General features: G+C 22.2%; 1 protein-coding gene across 3 annotated transcripts in view; it reads right to left on the bottom strand.

Moving 5' to 3' along the window:
- LOC145840324 (G protein-coupled receptor kinase 3-like) overlaps positions 1-23,438 on the bottom strand; it is a 40,158-nt gene that overhangs the window by 5,829 nt on the left and 10,891 nt on the right. For all 3 annotated transcript variants that reach the window (XM_082947546.1, XM_082947545.1, XM_082947547.1), the window contains exons 5-15: positions 19,773-19,847; positions 16,649-16,710; positions 13,692-13,743; positions 12,383-12,474; positions 10,847-10,934; positions 7,949-8,030; positions 3,884-3,936; positions 3,507-3,584; positions 1,833-1,927; positions 666-840; positions 444-544 (exon numbers count right to left, since the gene is read on the bottom strand). In XM_082947546.1, the coding sequence (XP_082803672.1) occupies positions 444-544; positions 666-840; positions 1,833-1,927; positions 3,507-3,584; positions 3,884-3,936; positions 7,949-8,030; positions 10,847-10,934; positions 12,383-12,474; positions 13,692-13,743; positions 16,649-16,710; positions 19,773-19,847 (953 nt within the window). The remainder of the gene's footprint in view (positions 1-443; positions 545-665; positions 841-1,832; positions 1,928-3,506; positions 3,585-3,883; positions 3,937-7,948; positions 8,031-10,846; positions 10,935-12,382; positions 12,475-13,691; positions 13,744-16,648; positions 16,711-19,772; positions 19,848-23,438) is intronic.

Here is a 23,438-nt window from a genome sequence, read left to right as displayed (position 1 = left end):
AACTTATTAATGAGTAAATTGCTTGTCATAACTTCTTAATTTCTCAAAGGTGGTCCTTAATAAAACCAATGCATAATGCTAATATGCTTTAAATTTGTTTTAAATTAACTGTTACAGTATGTTGCGAACAGTCTTTAAAAATAAATAAACAAATGGTAACACTTTCTAAAACTTATAAACAAATTTAATTTTTTTTTTGTTTTAGACGTGCTTTGTGGTTTGAATACAAATAATATTGATGATAAAATAGCGTTATACATCACACTTATATTCTTTAAAATAGTTAAGTAAAAAAAGTGAAGTGGAATTATTTTACTATTTTTATTAGTATTATGCTACAAGACACAGAGACCTTATTTTAAGTTTTTTACATCACTAACAAGTTTGGATAATTACTTATAATGCTTTTTGATATATTTTAAATAATACGTTTTAACACTAACCCTCTTCCTTTACAGCCAAGTCTTTCACTGACATCTTTTTTGAACAATCCCGTCAAAAATTCAATCATTTCTTCCGAGAAACTTTTATGCATTTCTGGTTCCTATATTGATATAATTTGGAATAATCTTGTGTAATTATTTTAAAACAACAATAGAATAACGGTTATACTTTAAAATAAATAATACACCATGTTAGCTTTTATTAATTTTTCAAATATTTACCTCATTAAGTGTCATGCGATCAATTTCAGATTTATCTTTGGTCTTGGAAGTTCTGAATGGAGAATGTCCTCTTAACAGCTTGTAGATTGTGCATCCGTAACTGAACCAATCAGCTCCCGATCCGTAAGACTTTCCTCGTTGAAGAACTTCCGGTGCTATATATCCGTGTGTTCCCCTGAAAGTTATATATATATAAATTTTTGAAAAAATCACAAAAATTATAAATACTGAAACAAAGTTATAAACTCCACATTATGAAAAGTTTAAAGTATACTGGTGTTCCTATACATTTTTTTTTTTAAATGTCTTAAAAAATATAAAATAATTATGCGTATGTTCTTGTATATAGTATAACATGTTAACTGTAAATCTTTATAAAAGTTAAGCAGATTTTGATCTATTTATCTTAAAAATGATAGAAATTAGATAAATTTTGTTTAGTTTAAGTTTGAAAATAAGCTCTACACTAAACGGCTCATGGATACATTTAAGATTATATTTTTACAATTACTTTAATTTTATTAAAATTTTCTTTATGCTCTTAAAAAAATTATCAATACAAATTTTAAAATTTATAAGTATCTTTTTACCTTTGTTCTTAATTTTCTTAAGATATATTATAAATAATTTTGAGTTTATTAAAGTTCAGTACTTTCCGTAAACTAATTAAAACATAAAGGGCATACAAAAAACAACATTAGCTTAAAAGTTGAATATATAACCAAATAGACTTGCTTAATGAAAAAAACCATAACGAAGTTAAAAACCCTCATTAGTTTTAAACACAAAGATGTCAATCAGCTAACATGGCAAGAAGCTAGTTTCTACATCGTAGCAATTCTCTTGAGAATATTTTATTCTTCCTTGTCAAATTTGTTTTAAAATATTTTGAAAGCGTTTAACATATATAAAACCATTCAATAATCTTGGCTTTAATGTTAACTAAACAAGCTAATTTTAAAGTCGTTAGGACTAAAGAATTAAACTATTTTTAATAAAATTGTATCAATAAATGTCTTCCTATACGTATGAAAAACCGTTATAGAGCTAAAACGCTTTATATGTGCATTAAAATTTTACATTTAACTTTTTATAAATACTCAAACATTATAAAGCTTAAAAGCTCTTATATAATAATTAAGTTGTACGTTTATGTTATCAACTAACACCGAAGCGTAAGGTTTCTTCTGTGAAAGATCACAAGCTAATCCAAGATCAGATATCTTAGTGTGTCCTCTCTCATCAAGTAAAATATTTGCAGGCTATTAGAAACATTTTAGGTTGAAAAGTTTATCATAAATACTAAAAAATTAAATTGACTTTTAAATAACACAACATCAGTAATAACACAACCATTACATAGATTGTTTGTATATTAATATTCGAAAATAAACAAAACATATATGTTGGCACACTTTTAACACATAACAGATAATTCTATATATATATAATGTCATCTGGTAGTAAATTTTTAAGCTTTATGACGTCATTAAAATCACGTTTGTCATAATCGTGATGTTTATTAGAGCCAGTTCGAAAGTTCAAATATAAAAATACAAATATTCAACACGAAATGTCGTATAATTTCAGTGAAGTTTAAAAACAAAACTCAAGTACTAATTTATGTTAAATCTGAAATAAACTTTGTTTTTAATTTACATAACAACATGTTAAAAATGCAAAATAAACTATAAATAATTATTCATCAATTGTTTAACATACATTTGTTTTTGAGTTAACATTTATTGATGTCGAAGATATTAATAACCGTTACTTACGTACTATAGAAAAAAAGTGTATTTATTAACTATATTGTTAAGTTTGGTAAAATTATATGTAAATCTTATACTACTTGCTGTCAAATTATGTGTTTACGTATTTAAAAACAGTTTTCAATTAAACTTAAACTGAGTTGTTGCTATTTTTGATATATTTTAAAATCTATTTTTTAATCTAATCACTACTGCTTATCATTTGCATTTACGTTAATCACCTGAAAAGTTGAACATTAAAGTTCCTACGTACTTTGATAATTAATGATAAATAAGTTTTTTTTTTGTTAAAAACTGTTTTATATTGTAATTTTATAGTTTCTAACATACAGTTTAAATTATCATAAATAAGTAAAGACTTGTAAGAAAAATATGTTAAATAATTAAAGTAATAACTATTCCTTCATTATTGGTTTAAAATTTTTTATAGATTTTATAAATTATAAAATGGTACATTTCAACAGATAGAAAAAAGCTTTGTTAAATACTTTTAGTTATCAAAGATGCTGTGTAAAAATTAGCTATTATTTTTATACGATTTATATTTACCTTAATTTATAAGCTGTTAGAAAACTGATACCAGTTTAGTAAACGAATATGAACTGTTTGTTTATAGTTGTTAAGTTTAAAAAACATTTCTGTTATCAAAAACATTTTCATTCTATTTTGAACTGTACAGTCTTTAAATTTAATTACATATAAAGCAACGCTTATATAAATGAAAGCAATTTAAGAGAAAGTTTGTTTTAAAAACAATAATTTTATTAAACTTTCAATACTACAAAATAAACTTTACATTTTTAACAACTAAGCTTTAATTGGCTGAATACCAACTTTAACAATTAAACTATTCAAACTTATAAAATATTATGTTTGGTTAATATATATTTATGCCTTAAAATCTGGATACATAATTTATTTAAAAAAAGCAATTCAAAAATTAGATCCAATCTAAAAAATATTTTTACTTAAATATGTTATAATTTATTTAAATGTTAATACTTTAGATCTTTTTTAAACATTTATTTTTATCTTAAGACATGCATATATATATGAAACGATTTTTAACCTTAAGATCTCTATATACAATCTTTTTCTGATGCATATGATCGAGTCCCAATAAGATCTCCGCTGCGTAGAATCTCACCTTAAAATAATATAAATAAACAAATATATATACAAAACCTTGTTTGAAAACAACTTTCAAATAAATTATGTATAAAAATATAATGTACACATTAGTATAATCTAAACTTTAGTTATTAAATAGTCATGCATGTTTATCTTACAATATACCTAGGCAACATTCTAACCGAAATTGAGAAATAAACTAAATAATAATACACAAAATGTTTATTCTACAACTAAGAAATATCTTATTGAAGCTTCATTATAAATTAAATGTAATAAAATAAACACTTGTTAATTATCTGAATAAAGTTTTACCTCATTTTCGTTAAACGTTCCCCTCTGTGTAAGTTGGTAGTGTAGATCCCCACCTAGTAGATGAAATAAATTGTTTCAATTTTTTGTTTGCAATAATAATAATTTTTTCACTATACTTACGTTTTCACTAAAAAAAATAGTTAGACAAGTCCTCAAATATATTATAAATGATTTTTTTTCCTTTTGATATTATCACTTACTAGTATGATTTATTAAATTCCCAATTATGCCGCAGACATACATTTTTACATAAATTTTTCCTTAGATATTGCAACAATGGTTTGTTTCTATTACTATTTTAAAAGTAGTTCGTAAACTTTAATATATAATTCTTAGTTGTTTACATTTTAAAAATTACCTAATCGTTTAATTACATCTACATACAACAACATATAAAAACTAAAGAGTGTGTTAAAATTACTTTTGTTTCGTATGTTTGTTTTAATTGAAATGATTTGTAAATTGTTTGTTAAACTTTTAATCATCAATTAACTAGTTTTTTATTTCATCTGATATATTATACTTTTAATACGTAAATAAGATTATATTAATGTCCTAAGAATACGTCAACGTTTACATTACGTTAATAAATATCAGATTAAACGGATTATAGTGCAGAGTTTACAATAAGTAAACGCATGCCTTATACTTATATGATTTTTGTTTGCTTTTATCTTAAAGTGCAATTAGGTTTCTTATTTTTTTAATGTTTAAAAAACTCATTTGCTAAAAACTGAAGATTTTCTTTTGAGAGTTAATTTAAAGTAATGATGTTTTGAGATGACATATGCTCCTTTGGTTAAAACTTGGCGTTTTTAGAGAAAAAATGACAAATTTTTCTGTAGTTACTTACACACTGCAACATACGGAGTTCGATATTATACCTGTTTGTTTTACAAAGCATGTTTGATTTTTGAGCATATGTTAACATAATTATTATGTAACATAAAACTTTTGTGATAACTAATGTTAAACAAGTTGTGACTTTAAGTATAAATCAAAAAAAAGTAAACATTTTCAAAAGATTGTTTTTGCTTTATTATTGGTAAATCTTTTTTATTACAAAAATGAAATACTTATATACTTTAGTAAGTTATCTTTACCTATATCTAAGAAAAAATCCAAATAAAACACTGGTTACTGCTTTGTATTTTGCAGTATTTTGTTTAATAAAAACTAAACAAACTTTTTTATAAAGCAATTTTTAATGTTTTTTTTTTAATATACAACAAATTTAGCTTTATAATCAAAATAAAGTATATATAAACCGAGCTATTATACTGCAAATTTTAAAATCAAGCGAAGTATATCTATAAAGGAATATTGATCACAGTTAAAATTTATAATTTCACACTTTTTGTTGAGATAAAAGCCTCTTTTTATGTAACTGTTTTTATAATGTAGAGAGTTTTATGTAATGTAATAAACGATTTTTCATGGTGATGAAGTTTATATACTATGTTTTCAATAAAACTTTTCAACTCATCTTTTATAAACAGTTTTTATTTAAAAAATTTTAAAATCTGCCACAATGTCGTTAATATTTTAGTTTGTATAGTAAAAATAACTTTATGATTAATAAAAAAAACTTTAAACTATTAAGAAAAAAAATATTTTGTTTTTGTAGCACAAACATTAACTTTAGTTTCTATGTGATTAACAATACGTTGCTTTGTTTATTATAAATTACATTAAAACTCTTAAGAATACAATTTTATGTTTTAAATGGTTTAAAATAAGTTGGATTTACTAGCATTCATAATAGTGTACTTTTTAAATAACCAAAAATATATTATGTAGAATAACAAATAAAGTAAAACATTAACAAATTTTATGACAAATTGTTTATAAATTTTATGGCTAATACATTTAAACTTTTTATGACAAACCTATTAACTGCAATAAAATACAGCCTATTAATTTAAATATAGTTGAAATTATAAAATCACTATTTTATTTTATTATCATACTTTAATCATCTTATTTTTTATAACTTTTTTAGCTTTAATATCTTTTAGTGTATTTTTTATAGTACCTATTAATGACTAATTAAATTGTTATGTAATAATTTTTACATAAATTTATTAAAACTTTTTTTTTATGAACATTTACAATAAAAACAAATAAATGTTTCTGTTTAAAACTTTAAAGTTTACAAAGAATTGTTATTCTAATCAGCTTCCTCAATTATTTTAAAAAACAATTGTCAACTAACTTTTTTTTTAAGTTGGTTTAAAAGAAAAAGTTAAGTTTATGAACAAAAGTTTGATGCTGTTTATAAATAAAAAAACATAACTAACTTAAAATATTTAAGCTGTAAAATCTAATTCAAATAAATTTTAAGAGAATTTAAAAAGGATTTACCTTATTTTAGTTGTTTACTATGTTAAATAAAAACAAAAAAAAAATTTTTTATTATGTAGTGTTTTATATGACGTATATATAATTAAACTAACAACTTATAAACAAAAAGTAAACTTTATTTGTAAAATAACTATGAAAAATTACTTTTTGTATAATACTTTATATTGAAAAATACTTTGTACTGAAAAGTAAATATGGTACGGTTCAAATTAAAATACCAATTTAGTATTAAGCATATTCTACTCAAAATGTTAACAAACAATATCAATGTTCTCTTATATTTATCTTTACTGATAAAAGTTATTGCTACTTATAGACGTCACGTTCAGAATGTGAACTTTATAAAGGTTATTTAAGTGCAATTTTTTAATAAAACTGTCAATAATCTCTTCTCAAGAAAACTGAACAAAATATAAAAACTTAGCGTGATATTTTAAGTAACTAAAAGATAGTTTTTATAGTTATTTTAAAAAATTCTCAATTAAAAGTTTTATCAATTAAACAATATACATTTGAAAAGTTTTAAATACTAAAAAAAAAAATTAAGTATATAATTTTTTTTCAAGAAATTAAACATAAGTGCATATAACGTTATAACTTGACAATAATAAATATCTATTATATGAATTTCTATTCAATGAATATTTATTCTAAAAAGTGGTGTTGTCAGTCTATTATGCAACATTAAACAATATTTTTGGGTGCTAGTGTTTGATTTAATTACTCAGTTTTTTTTATTAAATGTTAATGAAATTAATATAAATATTTTTATCAAGGTGTTGCGCTACCTTTTTTAGTTGAGGTGAAAATGTACATGTTTATAAATATTGAAGTCGTTTTAACAATAAATTTTAAAAGAGCTTCACAATTAAGGAGCCTTTATACAATTATGACAAAAGTTAATTACTTATCTAAAACTATATAAAATGTTTGTCCGTTGCAACTCATTAGTTTGTTTACTTTTACTTGTGAATATCGCACTAGCGTGAAACAATTGTTAAGTAATAAACTTTTAACAATTTAACTTTTTTCATAATTGCATGTTTATAAATTACAAATAGTTAAAGTTTCAGTTACAATTAGTAAGAAGTTAAGTCTCTTTTGTTTAGAACATTTAAGTTTTTTTTCTAACTCAATATTCTGTTATATTGTCATAGCTAAATATACATCATACTTTAATATAAATAATTTAACATTTTAATATCTAAATTCAAGAGTCTGTCTCATGCATTTACTAAATTAAAACATATTTGTATGTAGTTAAATAAATCTTTTTGACATTTAAAATTACCGATAAGAATAAAGAAAATTATAACTGAACAATTGAAATTTTTATTTTTTTTTTTCTCCTATAAAATTAATTATTAAAAACCTATACAAATTTATACAAAAATTTGAAAAAAAATTATTCTATATCACCTTTTATTCTAAATGTTTTATTGCGCAAAAGTATTGATTTTAGAAATGTGGGTTTAAAACAACAACTTATTTTTTAAAGCATAGTTTTTAAGAAACTATTTTTAACTTCATAAGTTTTCATTAAAATGTATATCTAGTTGATATATTTACCAAATAAAACTAAGTTTAATATTTATATAATTTCAACATTTTGATCCCAAGAATTAAAACTCTTCCAACTACACAACTAAACTAATTCATTTTAACATTCAATTAATTAATAACATAATTCAGATAACTAACCGTTCATTAAATCGAGAACGAAACACAATTTGTCGGGAGATTGAAATGCATATGAAATACAAACTATGAACGGTGAATCAACCTGTTTGTTAAAATATTAAACTTTTAATTGTTTATAAAATAAGCTCAAAATATAAATAAATACTTTATTCTATTATTATTAATAAAAATATATTTCTTGTGTGCAAATATTCTGAATTTAACTGCCTCTGTTTCGTTCAAACTACAGAATTCAAACACAAAGAATTTTCAAGGGAATAGATAACACTGAACTAAAGCAAATGCGAATATAACAGGATGTACTCAAAAAGCAAGTATAAAAACAATAAAAATATTTTAATTGCAATAAATATTCATCCGATCGCACTTTTTGACCTTGCAGCTTAGCAACGAAATTTTACATGGCAACCATTTGTATGACGTCACAATTTGAAATCCGGTTTGGCTGCAGGCAGCAAGTAGCTGATTGGTTTTTTGAAACAAATGGTCGCTTCTGATTCGCGCGATTTTGTTGCGTCAAAACGCTTGTGACGTCACAACGTCAAGATTTCGAGAAGTTGAAGGTCTTGCGTTTGTTTAAATTTAAAAACAAAGCTTTTAATAAAATACAATCAACTGATCAAAAAACTTTATTTTTTTCGGTTTTTATAATAATTTGATAGTTTGTACTTAAATTTTAAAGTACTTTTAAATCTATACATGCTTAGTTTTTTTTTAAAGAATTTCTAAAAATAACATTATAAAATGTTGCCTAAACGGAGATTATGCGTTTTCAACTTTTCTTTTTTGTAGTAAGAGTTATCAAAAATATGAAAACAGAGTACAAATTAAATACTGAAACTGGAAATTTATTTTTTAGTTTCATTAGTCATGTATACAAACTACTTAAAATTATTATAAAAAAAATATAAGTTGTTTTGTACAAATTTGATAATATTTCAATTGAACAGACAAACTTTTATTTAATGTTAATTTATGGTCATAGAGATTAAACTATTTTTTTGTAGATGTAATGTTTAAATTTTTATATTATCACAAAATATTTTTTGTTAAAACAGATTTTTTTGAAATGTATACTGAGTGTTGATAACAATTAAACTTTTATAAATACATAGTTTTTTAAAACTGACAAAGGTAACTTTTATGGAATTAAAGTTAACAAGATTAAACTTTTATCTTAGTAGGTAAAAAGTAATATGAAAAACCATAAAGCATAGAAATTAAATATAAAAACGTTATTTGTTCTGAAGTTTTGTGTGAAAAAAATAGAAATTTGAGCTTAAAAAATCCCTAAAACTAGTAAAGCGTAGAAATAAACAATCTAAGCGTAAAGTTTTATTATGTGATTTATCAGTAAATAAAATTAATTTAAACAAGGTGATATAAACCCAAAACTAAGAGAAAAACGTTTATTTTAAAAACAAAATATACAATTTATATTAAGCTTTAAAACTAAAAACAGATAAAACAAATATTAAAAAAGATGAGTTATCAATATTCTGACTTTGCTTAGTTTTACGCTTTTCTGTTTTGAATATCTTCTGTATCCTATCAAATAATATAAACTAGGTTTTAAAGTATTTTGAATTAGTTTTTAATACTTGTTTTGTGAAAAATGTATAGATACGTAATTCCAAGTTCTAACTAATATTGTGACAGCATAAAAACTTAGAGTTCAGTGAAATATATCTGCAATTAGTAAATTCCTTGTAAGTTTACGGGAGTACATAAGCTAGGTGCATATATTTAAGATCTAATCAGCGAAATTACAACTTTCTTACAAGGACATTTATTGATTTCTCAGTGAAAAAAGAGAAAATAACTACAAAAGTACAAGATGAAAAGTAAAATTAATTAATTAAAGGTTTTGTATTAATGATAATGCCTTTTTAGTGGCTCTAAAAAGTATTTTGGTACTCTGTTTTTAATTTCGAATGTTTAAAGTTGCAAAAAACTTATTACGTTTGAATGTTATGAATTCTGCTTAAGGTTTTTTTTTAACTAAATGTTTATTAAAAGTATACAAATAAAAACTTAAACTTATCTTTATTAATTTTTTCAATTAATTTTTTATTTATGTGTTTGAACTTTTGAAACCGTTTTAATAATTTTTGAGCTGCAATGAAAGAATTTTGGTAGATGGATTTACAAATTACAGAAAAAATAAACTTAGTTCATTTAAATTTATTTTGAGTTTACATATAAAGAATAGAGAAAATTACTAGAGTTTAACAAAAGTTATCCAAGTACTTTGTAAATTTGTTGAAATGTTTACACTTAAACAAACTTTAATAATTGCAAAAACTAGAAAAAATAACTAAAGGTGTATGTTTTTTTTAATAAGAACTGAAAACCATCAAGATATATTCAAATTAAATAACTATATGATTGCATAAACTGTTTTTAAACGGAAAAGAAGTTAACCACAAAAATTTTAATATTTAAAATTACGGTTTTTTAATTCACAAAAACTTTTAAAACAAATAACAGTTTTTGCTACAGTTAAATATGAAATATTCAAAATAGAACAAAAGCATAATTTGGATAAAAATAAGCATAGTCTAATAATGAGGTATACTGATACTTTTAGAACAATATATCAAAATAAACTATTACAAAGTTGATGCGTACTACAATAAACTATTGTTTTGTTAAAAAACTAACAGTTCAACAAATTCTGTATAGTGTTTAATCAAATTGGAAAAAAAACAATGATGGGTAAAAAATAAAACAAAGATATAAACGAAAACATTTTCTTAGAAACTTAAACAACTTTAATATTTTAAATTCTTATGATAAAATACTATTTAATGTGTATGAGTAATGTATATATATTTTTCTAATTTGTTATAAATTTTGATAATCAAATGTTAAATAAATATTTCAAAATTCACTTACTCTTTGCAGCATACATCTTTCATTGAGTGCTAAGCTTTCCCCTTTCTTAAGTTTTATTCTTTTTTTGTACAAACATTTCATGGCATACCTGTATGTTTTATATGTTTAAATTTATAACTATTTAAGTAAAATTAAAAAATTAACATAAAACAATATCTAGCTGTTTTCATATAGTATATAGTATAAACTAAACCTAAGTTTGTAAATAAAACATAAAAAACATGATTTAATATAATGAGTGTTTAGCTAACTATATATATTCTCTAAATTGATATATTTTGATACTAATTTTGGTATACTTTTTGTTGATTTACATTATTTTTGCAAGGAATATCTATTTAAAAGTAACTTTTGTTTGGAGCTTTTTATCACAGAAACAAAAATAAAGCATGTAATTGAATAATTAAAAATTTTATTAAAAGAAATTAATTGGATCTACGTATATTGTTTAAATTTTTTAATATTAATTTGACTATTAAAATTAATTCAAAATACGTATTTTAAGAAAAACTTCTAACCAGCAGAATATAAGTGTTAAAGCAAAAACTACCGACATAATTTAAAAGAACAGTTGAATTGATATAGTTAGAAAATAAATGAATTACTACTTCTACGTCTATTTTAATAAACTATTTTTACTTTGTACAAAATCAATAAAAAACTAATTTATTCTAATTAAAAGTACTGGACCGACTTTCCTATTAGCTTAACTTTTAGCTTTATCAAAATTATAGACAAAGTTAAAATCTGTTTATTTTTTATAAGAATACTGTAAACACTTTAACCTGATAAACTTACGAGGACAATTAAACTTAAATAAATTCATAAACATTATGACGTATACAACAAGTCATTAAGACCCACTTTCAAACCACAAAAATGTTTTTTAATATGTTACTTTTTGGCCTAATAAACAAATACAATTTGAAATTAGTAAAGTAATAATTTAGTTTTTGTTAAATTTTAGAGTTTAAGTGAACTAGCTTAAACTTCAGCCAAATATAATTGTTGTAGACATACTATACTAGTTTCAATAACTGTTTATGAGAAGTAATTAAGATGTTTTTTTAATAGGTGAATATGTTTTGCATTATTAATAAAAAATAAAGATAAAATCAAAATTAAACTACGTCAATGACTTCTAAGAAAATACTGCCAACTTTGTTTCCAGCTACATAAATATTCTACTTTAATTTTTTTACAACATGTTTATTAATATATATTGTTTTACAGTAAGAATAAAACACCCTTACACAAAACAAACAATTAAAATTATCCATTAGTAGCATTATATTACAATACAAAATGGTTTATCACTAACAATGTAATAAAAATATAAATCTATATATTTAATTTTTTTTTCACTAACACTGTGCCAAGTTTTGTCTAATATGTTATTAACATTGTAGCAAGTACTATTTTATTTGTCAGCTAAAATTGTTAAAAAATGTTTTTTGTCGACTAACCTTATAAAAAGTTTGTTATATATTTATTTACCAACATCTTAAAAAACATAATTTGATTCATAATACTTACATTGTACCGGTATCTGCTTTTCTACATCCATAAACTTCACCGAACCCACCTCTTCCAATGATTCTGTGGACACTAAAGTCGTTCATTGTGAGCTGAAATAATTATCATAAATATTATTATCAAATATTTTATATTTAATTGCTTCTTCCAATGATTCTGTGGACACTAAAGTCGTTCATTGTGAGCTGAAATATATAAATATTATTATCAAATATTTTATATTTAATTGTTTCTTCCAATGATTCTGTGGACACTAAAGTCGTTTATTGTGAGCTGAAATAATTATCATAAATATTATTATCAAATATTTTATATTTAATTGTTTCTTCTAACGATTCTGTGAACACTAAAGTCGTTCATTGTGAGCTGAAATAGTTATCATAAATATTATTTTCAAATATTTTATATTTAATTGTTTCTTCTAACGATTCTGTGAACACTAAAGTCGTTCATAACAAGCTGAAAAAATTAGTATATAAAAACTTTATTTAAAGTATTTAAATAAATTTTCCAATAATTTCGTGAACGTCTAAAATCGTTCATAGCCAGCTCAAGTGTTATATAAACTATTAAATTTACGTTATTTAATAAATTATTTCGATAATATATATATAGACATTAAATTTCATTATCTATCATTTACTACATATATTCTGTTGAAATTAAATGATTTGTGGTCAGCTAAAATAGAAAACAAAGTATTTTTATTGTTATTGGTAATTTATTTAGTTAATAAAAAAAACTTATTTTGAAAATAGAATACTTGAAAATATGTGCATATAGTTTAAAAATGTTTAGTATTAAACAATTTTATCCAAACGTAGAATAAATAACTTTTTAGTTTTTTGTATTAGTAAAAATATGTGGTGCAGTGTAAAATTATCACATGGAAATATATTTTAGTCATAACAGTTGTTCAAACGTTTAAACTAATTTCAAGTTTACATACTTAAAAAATAATAATTTACCAGGGCAGCATTTAAATGTTTTTAAAATATTTTCAGATAAAAATTTCAAATACTTTACACTGTTTTAACTAATTTTAGGTATTACTAATTTATAGACAAATAAACGTATACGATATCCTCTTACTGAATTTCACACAATTTCAATAAAAAAAGTACGTAAAAAATAACGTTAAGCTGGCAATAAAAAAAAATTATACGCTTGAGTTTAATAACATAAAAACAAAATATTTTTATACATTAAAATTTAATAACGTTTATAAACATAAATTTTAAAATTTTAAGTTAAATAAACTTTTTACACTACAGTAGTTTTTTATTTAAAACAAGAACTATAAACTAACATGCATACTTAACTCAACTAATTTCCACTGAAGATATCTCGTAAATTTCTCACTGAAATATTAAAATTTGAATAGAATCAATAATAACACTATTCAAGTATATTTGTAGTAACATAAAATATTTTATATGTTTTAATAACTGTATAAATATAAATATATAACTATAAAAAATTAAGATGTAAACTGTTGTATTAATGTAAAATTTATTTTAGCTGATTTCTTTTATTGAAGTAATAGAATAAGTTAATTTAATTTTAATACTTATTTAGAATTAGTTTTATTTACATAGTATATTTAAATCTAGTTTTAGTAACATTTGTTTCATAGCATCAGTTCTTAACCTTTTATAACTTTAAATGTTATTAAAGGAAACCAAAATACCAAACGGATAAAAACAAATGTTTTAAAATTACAAAAAGATAAACAACAAAATTAATATCGACGAAAATGTCAAGTTCTATAAGTTAAAGGTTAAAAATAATTTCTATAAAATTAAAACTGAAAAATTTAAAAGCATTCAAAGTTCTATAAAAAGTTAAAATTTGTGTTTTTTTTTGCAAAAAGTAAATTTTTAAGATTTGGAAAGTCCTGCGCAGTTATTTACAATTCTTAAAATATTTTATTTTGTTTTGCAATATCAATTTGCTTTAAAAAGCATTTTGTATAACCTTTTACTTTGTACTAATCAACATTTACTGTTTTTCACAAAGCTATACACACTAAACTATACTAACTGTTTACAATTTTACACTTAAAATAGTTATTAAAATAGATTATGGTAATTGATACATACAAGAAAATTAATTCCTAATTTGAAGCAACATTTTAATTGAATGTACAGTTAAAGTGTAAGTAGGTTAATTTGTTGTTGATTTATGACACAAATCATACTACAGACCTATGTAACAACTTAACCTAGATAAATTTCTCACACTTACCTAGTAACTTGTTGAAAACAATTACACTATTTAATAAGCAATAAAATGTTTTCTGGCACCAAAGCCTGATAAAAGATATTAAACTTTGGCCGAAATTTATGTGTATGATAATTTGTTACGCAAAAACTTTTAATTTTAATAATTTTTAGTTTTTTAAATAAATATAGCTTTAAACTTTCTTATTAAACTATTTTATTAAAAAGTCTGTTGACATACATTAAATATCAAAACTTTAGAAAATAACAGAAAAGAGTGGCTTTGTTCAAATTAAATTAAAAACAGAGAGATTATATAACGTTTTTTTGAATATTAAAAAGTTTACTAGGGCATAACACTCATATTAAACTATTACTGATTTTACCTTATATTAATCACTTAAATAGAACTACTATATGTAATATTTAAATAGTATTATATAAGAAAATAACATCAATTTTTTCAGTATTTTTATTTCCTGAAGTTAGTTAAAGTTATCAAACATTTTTTCAAAATTTTTCGAACAACATTAAGCAGTAAGTCTTAGTATAATAAATATTCGTTTAAAAACCATTAAAAGGCATACAACAAAAAATAGAAAATATAATCAAAAAATTTATCTTAAGTACGGAAGCTTAATGAAAAATATTGATTAATATGATGGAAATTGAAATAAAAGTTTCATATGTACTTATAAAAGGGAAAAACAGTATTGATTTGAAGCTGCAAGTTTTAATAAAGTTTTCAACTTCAAACGTTTAATTATTCATTTGTATCGAGCTTATTTTAAATATGAAGTTCACTCATAATTAACATTCGTAACGGTTTCAATATTTAAGTACTGATAGTTTATATAATATTATTACCTATATAAACTTATCATGTTATCTAAAACAGTTTTTATCATATAACTCAAAATAACTAAATAAGTTTTTTATTTAATAACGTTAACTATTTTATACTAAGTATTTATTTATTGCAAAACAAACAGGTTATCTAAATAAAACAAAATATAAAAACTTATAATAACTTTGATCAAATTGTTGGACAAAACTTACTGCTAATAAAACATTGGTAGTTTAAATGTAAACTTAAAAGTTATTTTAGTTTGTATCTTTGAATCAACTTTCAGTATAACTTTTTCGTAAAAAGACATACTGATTAACTTCAACTAAAAAAAGCGTTTTTTAAACATATATTTTTCCTAGGGTGCAACTTATTTTGAGTCTATTTTTAAAGTAGTGTTTGATTAGAAAATGTACACTATTTAGTTTAGAATAAGTATATTGTTACTAACTAATTATTAAGTTATCAAAATTGTGTGATACTTTTCTAAAATTTAAACTTATTTTAAACCAAATTATACAAAATAATAACACACTTTATAAGTTTTTATTTATTAGTTTAACTTTATTCTATGATTCATTACCGTTAATTTCAAGTAAAGTATAAAAATTTAAAAATTGTTCTAAGTGATAAGTACTAATAATAAAATTCACACAATTTAAGTGATAACCAGATCTAAATTGTAAATATTCATATTAGATTAGCAATTTCAAATCAACGTGTCATTTCTACAATGGTCATTTATAAATTGTCATTTTAAATAAGTCCTTCTTCTTACTAATTTGCTCTACTTTAATTGTTTTTCAAAAATGACTAATGGTGATTTTGAATATACGTTTTAGTTACTTATTATCTAAATTCTCAAGATACTTGTGTAATCATTTTTATATTTAATGAAATTTTAGACATTTAGCTACTCTTTGATAAAGACTTGTATAAAAAATTTAGTCTTCATGGGCTTAAGTCGATATACTTTTAAAAGATATTTATACTTTCATCGATTTTATTTTAATTAAAGATTAAAACTCAAGTCTCGGCAAATTAAGTTTTGGTAGGTTTAAGTAAAGAAATTATGCAGTTTAGAATATTTTATAAAACGTTTAAGTCTTTAACTTGCAATGTGATTATGTATTTATAAGTAGTGCTGGTTTTACGAAGAACAACTTTTATTTAGTTTGTTATAAATGTAAGTTTTACCTGACAAGGAATCGGTGAAAGTAGTTCTTTTCAAGACTCGATCGAATAACTGAGTCATAAACCTAAAAGAAATTTTCATAATTAAAAAACAAAGTATAAATGCTAAGTAAAAATAATTTATAGTTTTATAAAAACTTTAGCTGATTTGAATCTTTACTTTCGTTCTTGTAAAACTATGCAAAAATTTAAGGGACTCTTGAAAAATCTTATTTTGTTTTAAAATAGTTATAATGGTAAAATAGACTTACTTTTTCGAATACCTATTACAGTAAAGTACAAAATAAAGTATTGTCGATTAAAATAATAAGTTATTTTGTGAAGAATCAACAATTATTTTTTTTATAAAGATTTAAACATTTAAACTTTTTTAATTAACAACATTTAGTGCTCTATAAACTTGTTAAAAAGTAGTAACTTAAACCTTAAACGTGTGTTTTTAATTTTTTACTTATAGTTTATATTCTGATTAAGACTTATGTTAACAAAATACTTTTTATTTTATTGAAATATGTAGAGGACATTTCAACTTAGTAATAGTTATAAATTCTATATCGTGATTTTTATTTGAATTAGTGTTGCACGGCAAATAGATCAGACTGTAAAGTTTTGTCATTTGTAGGCCTTTATATAATGATAATCAATACAAGATTAAAACAGAGACACGTAATTCAAAAAACCTTTAATTCCGTCTCAGTAGTCGCTTACGAAACTTTATGTAAAATTGCTAATCTTATTTGAAATTTCGTATTATATTATTTTAATTCAAGTTTATAAGTATTATTTTTAAACTTGAAAACTATTCTTAGTCTGACTGTTGTTTAAACTCATATAAAACTTTAATTATAGTTTGACAACAACAGCTAGTCAAACAGATAATTATTTTAATTTAAACTTTTAGAAGAGCCACTTTTATATTTAATTTCGGTTAATGTAAAACAAATTAGTTGCTTAAACAAATTTCAGATTTTTTTTTGGAAATTTTAGTTTTTTTTTTTTTTCATTATTGTCACTTCTAATTAATATAAAGTTTAATATACGTTGTCTAGGTTTTTTATCATTTCTTGGATAAAGTAACAAATTCATTTTTAATTTTTTTATTTCTTGTTACAAATATTAGTTTTTTCATGGAAAACAAATTGATACAAAACTGCCTGTTTTAATTCTTTTTTATCAGAAACTAATTTATGCCTAAAAATTTTATAATAAAAAATGAACCAATAAAAAAACTTAAATAGTATTCAAGAAACATTTATTACCCGCGTAAACTAAAATAGTGTTCTAAATTTTTACCTTTAAGTATGTTCAAGAAGTTTTGTTTGATTTATTATTGATACATACCTTTTATAACGCATGCAGATGCTTTATAATTTTAATTATTTGAAAACAATTAATATTTTTGCATATAAAATACTTCGAAAGAATAAGTTTCCATTTTCTGTTTTTAAATATTGTATAACTATTTTGAAATTTATAATACTAATTAAATTAAGTATTGAAAAAATGTGAGAATAACTTATTTATACACTACAGTTTATTAAACTTAGTGATAATATTCAACTATCATAGTTTAAAATAAGCATACTTAACTTGATAATACTTCTAACGCTGACAATATATTTAAAAAACCTATAAAAGTTTTAGAAACTTAATAAATTTAAATATTATTAAGCATACGCTTTACTTTTGTATATAACACAAACACTCATAAGATTTCAGCGTAAAAATTATTTATTTATGCTGTCGACTTTTGAATATTTTTCTAAACATTTCTTATTTTACATAAGCATATATTGTTTAAATTTCATACATTATTTAAATAATTTAGATCATGTATACATTATTTTTTTTTAAACTGATTTTTTCTTATATTAATTGAACTCTAAGTATATATTCTACAAATATTGTTAAACTTATTGGAATCATACCTTTACTTAAGATTTAGCATCTTTTTAGTTGAAAATAAAATCAACGACTATACTTTATTATGACTTTTTAGTCCACCAATTCTCTAATAATACTTTTACTGGTGCTTATAATATAATGTGAATTATTTCGATTGACAGTACGGTATAATATCGAAATATAATATTTTTCTTCGAGTTTAAACTACAAGCATGTATTACTTTATCTTCTTTAAAAAAACTGACCTACATAAGATTTTAAAGATTATTTTCAGTCATATATCATTTTGTGGTACTTTTAAGGAAAAAAATAGATGTTTCTTAGTAATATAAAAATTGAAAAACTTTAACCACAAAAATGCTTTTAGTGTGTTTAAAGCTTTTTTTTGTACATATTTTTAGTACTTGTGATACTTTAAAAAACTAAAACTTGCTTAAACTATTCAATTGAAACTTATGTTTAAATTTAAATATACTTTCTTAGTTTGCATAACTAAAAAGTTGAAGCAAAATCTTTATTAATAATTTATATCAATATACTCTTAAAAAGACTTTCGTTGAATTAAAATGAAACTTTGACCTTATAATCTGATTATGTGAGAAATTTTAAGTAAAGTATGGTAGCATTGGATTGAAATTTGTACAGTTTTAAACCCATTTGCGTTTATATAAAAAATTAATTTTTTTTTATAAATAAGGATTGAAAATCCCTTTAAATTCCTTATTTAACTTTTAATACAAGCTAAATTAAATATGTTTATATGTATACCATATGTCGTTTTATATATTTATTTATATATATAGGAATCCTTATTCGTTTTAAGTTTAAATTAATCTCAAAGGTAACATTGTTTTGTATTATAATCTTTTGCAACTGTACTTTGTTACTAATTCTAAAAGCACTCATTAATACATTTTTAATGTAACTAAAGACATAAACATGCATTAGGTTTAGTAAAGGTTTAACTAAACCAATATTTTTTTTATTCTAATGTAAAACACTTTTTAGCTCAATTTAAATGTAGACAATTTTAAAAACAAACTTTATGTACTTTTTGTTATTTAGACCTATTAAACATAATGTATAGTTTAAATAATATTTCATCTTAATATTTTGTTATAGTTTTTTTTAACATTTATTTTTAAACGTCTTTTTTTTTTAATATACTTTTAATTTAGTTTTCTTTTCTTTCAAAATAAATAAAATTTGATTAAGATATCACCTTGAAAAGGTCGGTCGGGTATTCACTGTTCAAAATTTTCTCACTAATCATATCCACAGCGGTTTGAGTAAATTCCTGTAAAAATTATATCAAAAACTAGAAAACAAGAATTAAATAAAATTAAACAAACATATATTCCAATTAAAAAGTTTAAAAAAACTAAAATTTCGTCTTTTCTTGTAGAAAACATTAAAAAAAAACTTTCTACATTTATAAAATGTTTCAAAAATTCGAAAGCAACATCAATAATAAATTTAATATTCTGCAAAACGAAACAAGCAAGTTGATGCAATGACTCAACTTATTAAATTATGACGTAACAAACGAAACAAATTCGTCATCAACAGCAAGTGTGATGTCATAATACTGCAGATAAAAGTTTTTACCGCAACTTATATTAAACAATTTTTTCTTGTTTTTAGGAATCCTTTTAAAAACTTTAAAACTATGTTCAGGTATTAGTCTTAATATATTTATAAAGTATTAAAACGAATTTATTTTTACCATAAAATACTATTTATGTTTTAGTTTTGTTTTGTAGTAAATGTTTTTGGTATTTTTTAAGATTTTGTGAGTGTTTTATTTACTGTTTAACACATTTCATTCTTAAAAGTGAAAACTTTAGAAAAAATTTAATTGAAAACTAGTAGATAAGTTTGTCACACGCTTCTAATAAATTCATAGAAAAAGTAGTAAGATATTTAGTTGTTCTCCTCAATGCAGGAAACAGGCAGAAATTTGTTGTTATCTGTAAGTAAGCTAATTACTCTATAATCTGTTTCCACGCTTTAAACAAAGATTATTACGTCATAAGAAGAAAATGAGATCTCTGAAGACATCTTTTTTGTATGTTGCTAACGTGTTTTATTTAGTGTTTGCAAAACTAAAATGAACTCTTTGAGTTTGTTTACTGTAGTTTAAACTTATTCACTTATAAAAATAGGTTGTTTCAGACTTTAAGTATTTTGGACTCTTTTGTATGACAAAACGAAGTACAAAATTAAAAACACTTAACGAAAATATTTTAAAACAGTAGCAACAAAGTGTGGAATTATTTAAGTGTTTTTTATTCTATTTTAATCAATGTAAAATAGTTGTAAGTAAAGAAAAAAGTAATTAATTTCAAATTTCATTTATGCTCAGACAGTGAACATTTTTTTTTCGATATTATTTTTACTTATACCCCAGTTTATTAAAATTAAGTTATAAAATAACTATACTTATCAGAGAGTAGTATTACATAACCAATTTACAGGTAAAACAAAAAAGGTTAGATGTGAACACAACTGTAAAACAAAATACGTGTAAGAAGTTTAACAACAATTATCAGACAAAACTATACCAAAAAAACTATATTAGCACATGAAACATATCAAAATATGAATTGAATCCGTTAAAAAATGAGCAAAAAAGTGAAATCCCTGTGGACTTTTAAGAAGTTTTTATCTTGTAGAGATTCTCATAAAAACATCGGTGTAGACTCTCTTGGGATTAAGTTTAACAAGCTTCAGCACCAGTAACATAATGTTAATCATGGGTCAGAGTTTATCAATATTTTCAATTTTTTATGAAACTATTTCTGCTATTAATTGGAGTTAACTTTTAGTATCAAAACAAAACATTGCGTTTTATATTTGTTTCAAAACTTTGTAAATTGTTTGTTTTATTTTTTAAACTATAACAGTTTCAAAACTTTTTGTATGTAATTCAACCTCATGTATTTTTAATGATTAAAACTTAGTGATGTCACACTGATATAGATAATGCCAAAATAGATTATCAGTTATTAATTACATTATGACAGGATTTACATTTTAGCAGAATTATTCAGAAAAAGTTTTATGTGTTTGCCTGGAACAAAATTAATTTTTTTTGGTGTTTAATTAATTTAAGTATTGTGATTGACTTGTTTTTGACCACTAATAGAAGTCAGTAAACTTTTGTTTAAAAATAATCATTCAAGAGCTCACTAATAATATTTTACTGATGTCACAAACATAAATACAACTATCATTCTCAGTTTTATGATCTCAGTATAAAAAAAAAATCGAAATAAAAATTGTTATCTAGTTTAAGTTCAAGGCTTAAATATAGTACAATACAACGCAAATAGTTTTTGTTCAGTAAGACACGGATAAATATATATTCGAAATAAAGTTTAGAAGAAAATGTATGAATAATTCAAAGAAATCAATACAAAAACATTCAGGAAGAAACACCTATAAGGTTTTCATCTGTCTCATAACTTTTTAAACTTTATTTTCCATCTTTAATGTTTCCATTTGACATATATACTTTTTAAATTTATTTTCACCTTTTTATTTTCAATGTTGAGAAAGCATGTTAGATTTATTTTTTCACCAATGTAATTATTATTTGTTATTAAATGTTTTTTTTCACGCAAAGGGTGTCGTTTTTTAAACATTTTAACATGTTATTACAGCCTAAATAAATATCATAAATAGTCCTTTTTTCTTCTTTATAAAAAAACAAATTTATTTGCATAAGCTTCGTTAAGCTACTTTTGACTAAAAAATATTTTTTGCATCAGCTTTATTAAACTACTGATTAAAAAATATTTAGGGTTTATTTGATACTTGTATTATTAAAATGAAGTATGTTTTTAATACTTTTTTGTACATTATACTCATTATATTTTTTTAGTACAGTTTAGTTAAAGCATATGTGCATAAAGATCAACAAAATCAGAAATTTTTTATAGATAAATAAGTTTTATCAGTACCTTGTATACATTAACCTTTTATAAGTTAATGTGTTCGTAAAAATATACATTACCATTTTTTAAGTATATTTACGTACAAAAATATAAATTATTTACACACCATAAGATTACTTATGAGTTTGTTTAACATTTTAAAACGATAATATTTTAAAAGAAGTAAGAAATAATTAGATACTTACAGTTTACTACTTTTATATTTTAATAACTTTTTCGACTCGTATGCTAGCTAGTAGCTGTTTGTTTTTAACAACTTCTATTAAGCAAACTATTAATTAGTACTAAAAATAATACAGTTAACGTAAAACAATTCAAAATTTTCTGTTTTTTTATAAACTTTTACTAAAAATATGTGTGTAGTTAAAGAAAATACTTTGTATTTTCATTCCAAAAGCGACAAATCGAACCGCATGCTTTGCATATAAGTTTGCTTATTTGAAAATTTAAACAAATTTATTTAATATATAACTAAAAAATCGTAGCTCAACTAAAAAGTATAGAATCTTAACAATTCTTTAGTATAGTCTAAAAAAAATAAAGTTATACCACTAACAAACTATGAAATAATTTGATCAATTTTTTCTATTTAATTGGATTATTATAACGTAAACAGGTTTTTTAATAAACTTAAGTTCGTTTTGAGAAAGATGCCAACTAAAGAAAAGTAATTTTACATGAATAAATATAAACCAAGTAACTACTACTAATTATGTTTGGTAATTATCTTTTTTTTAAGGTTTTGCCTTTGCTGTTGAACAAATTAAATTATCCATAAAATAAATAGACAAAGATAATTAAACTGATAATCAATTCTAAGCAGAAAATATTAACTTTAGTTTCAAAATTTTAAATAAAGTTGTAAATTAAGTTGAAAAATAAAAGTCAAATTTAATTTAAGAACATATGAGTTGAAAGAAACAATTAGT

The sequence above is a fragment of the Thalia democratica genome, chromosome 7, assembly GCF_965202585.1.
Source record: "Thalia democratica chromosome 7, ktThaDemo2.hap1.1, whole genome shotgun sequence".
Taxonomy (NCBI): domain Eukaryota; kingdom Metazoa; phylum Chordata; class Thaliacea; order Salpida; family Salpidae; genus Thalia; species Thalia democratica.
This window is presented reverse-complemented; position numbering and strand designations above follow the sequence as displayed.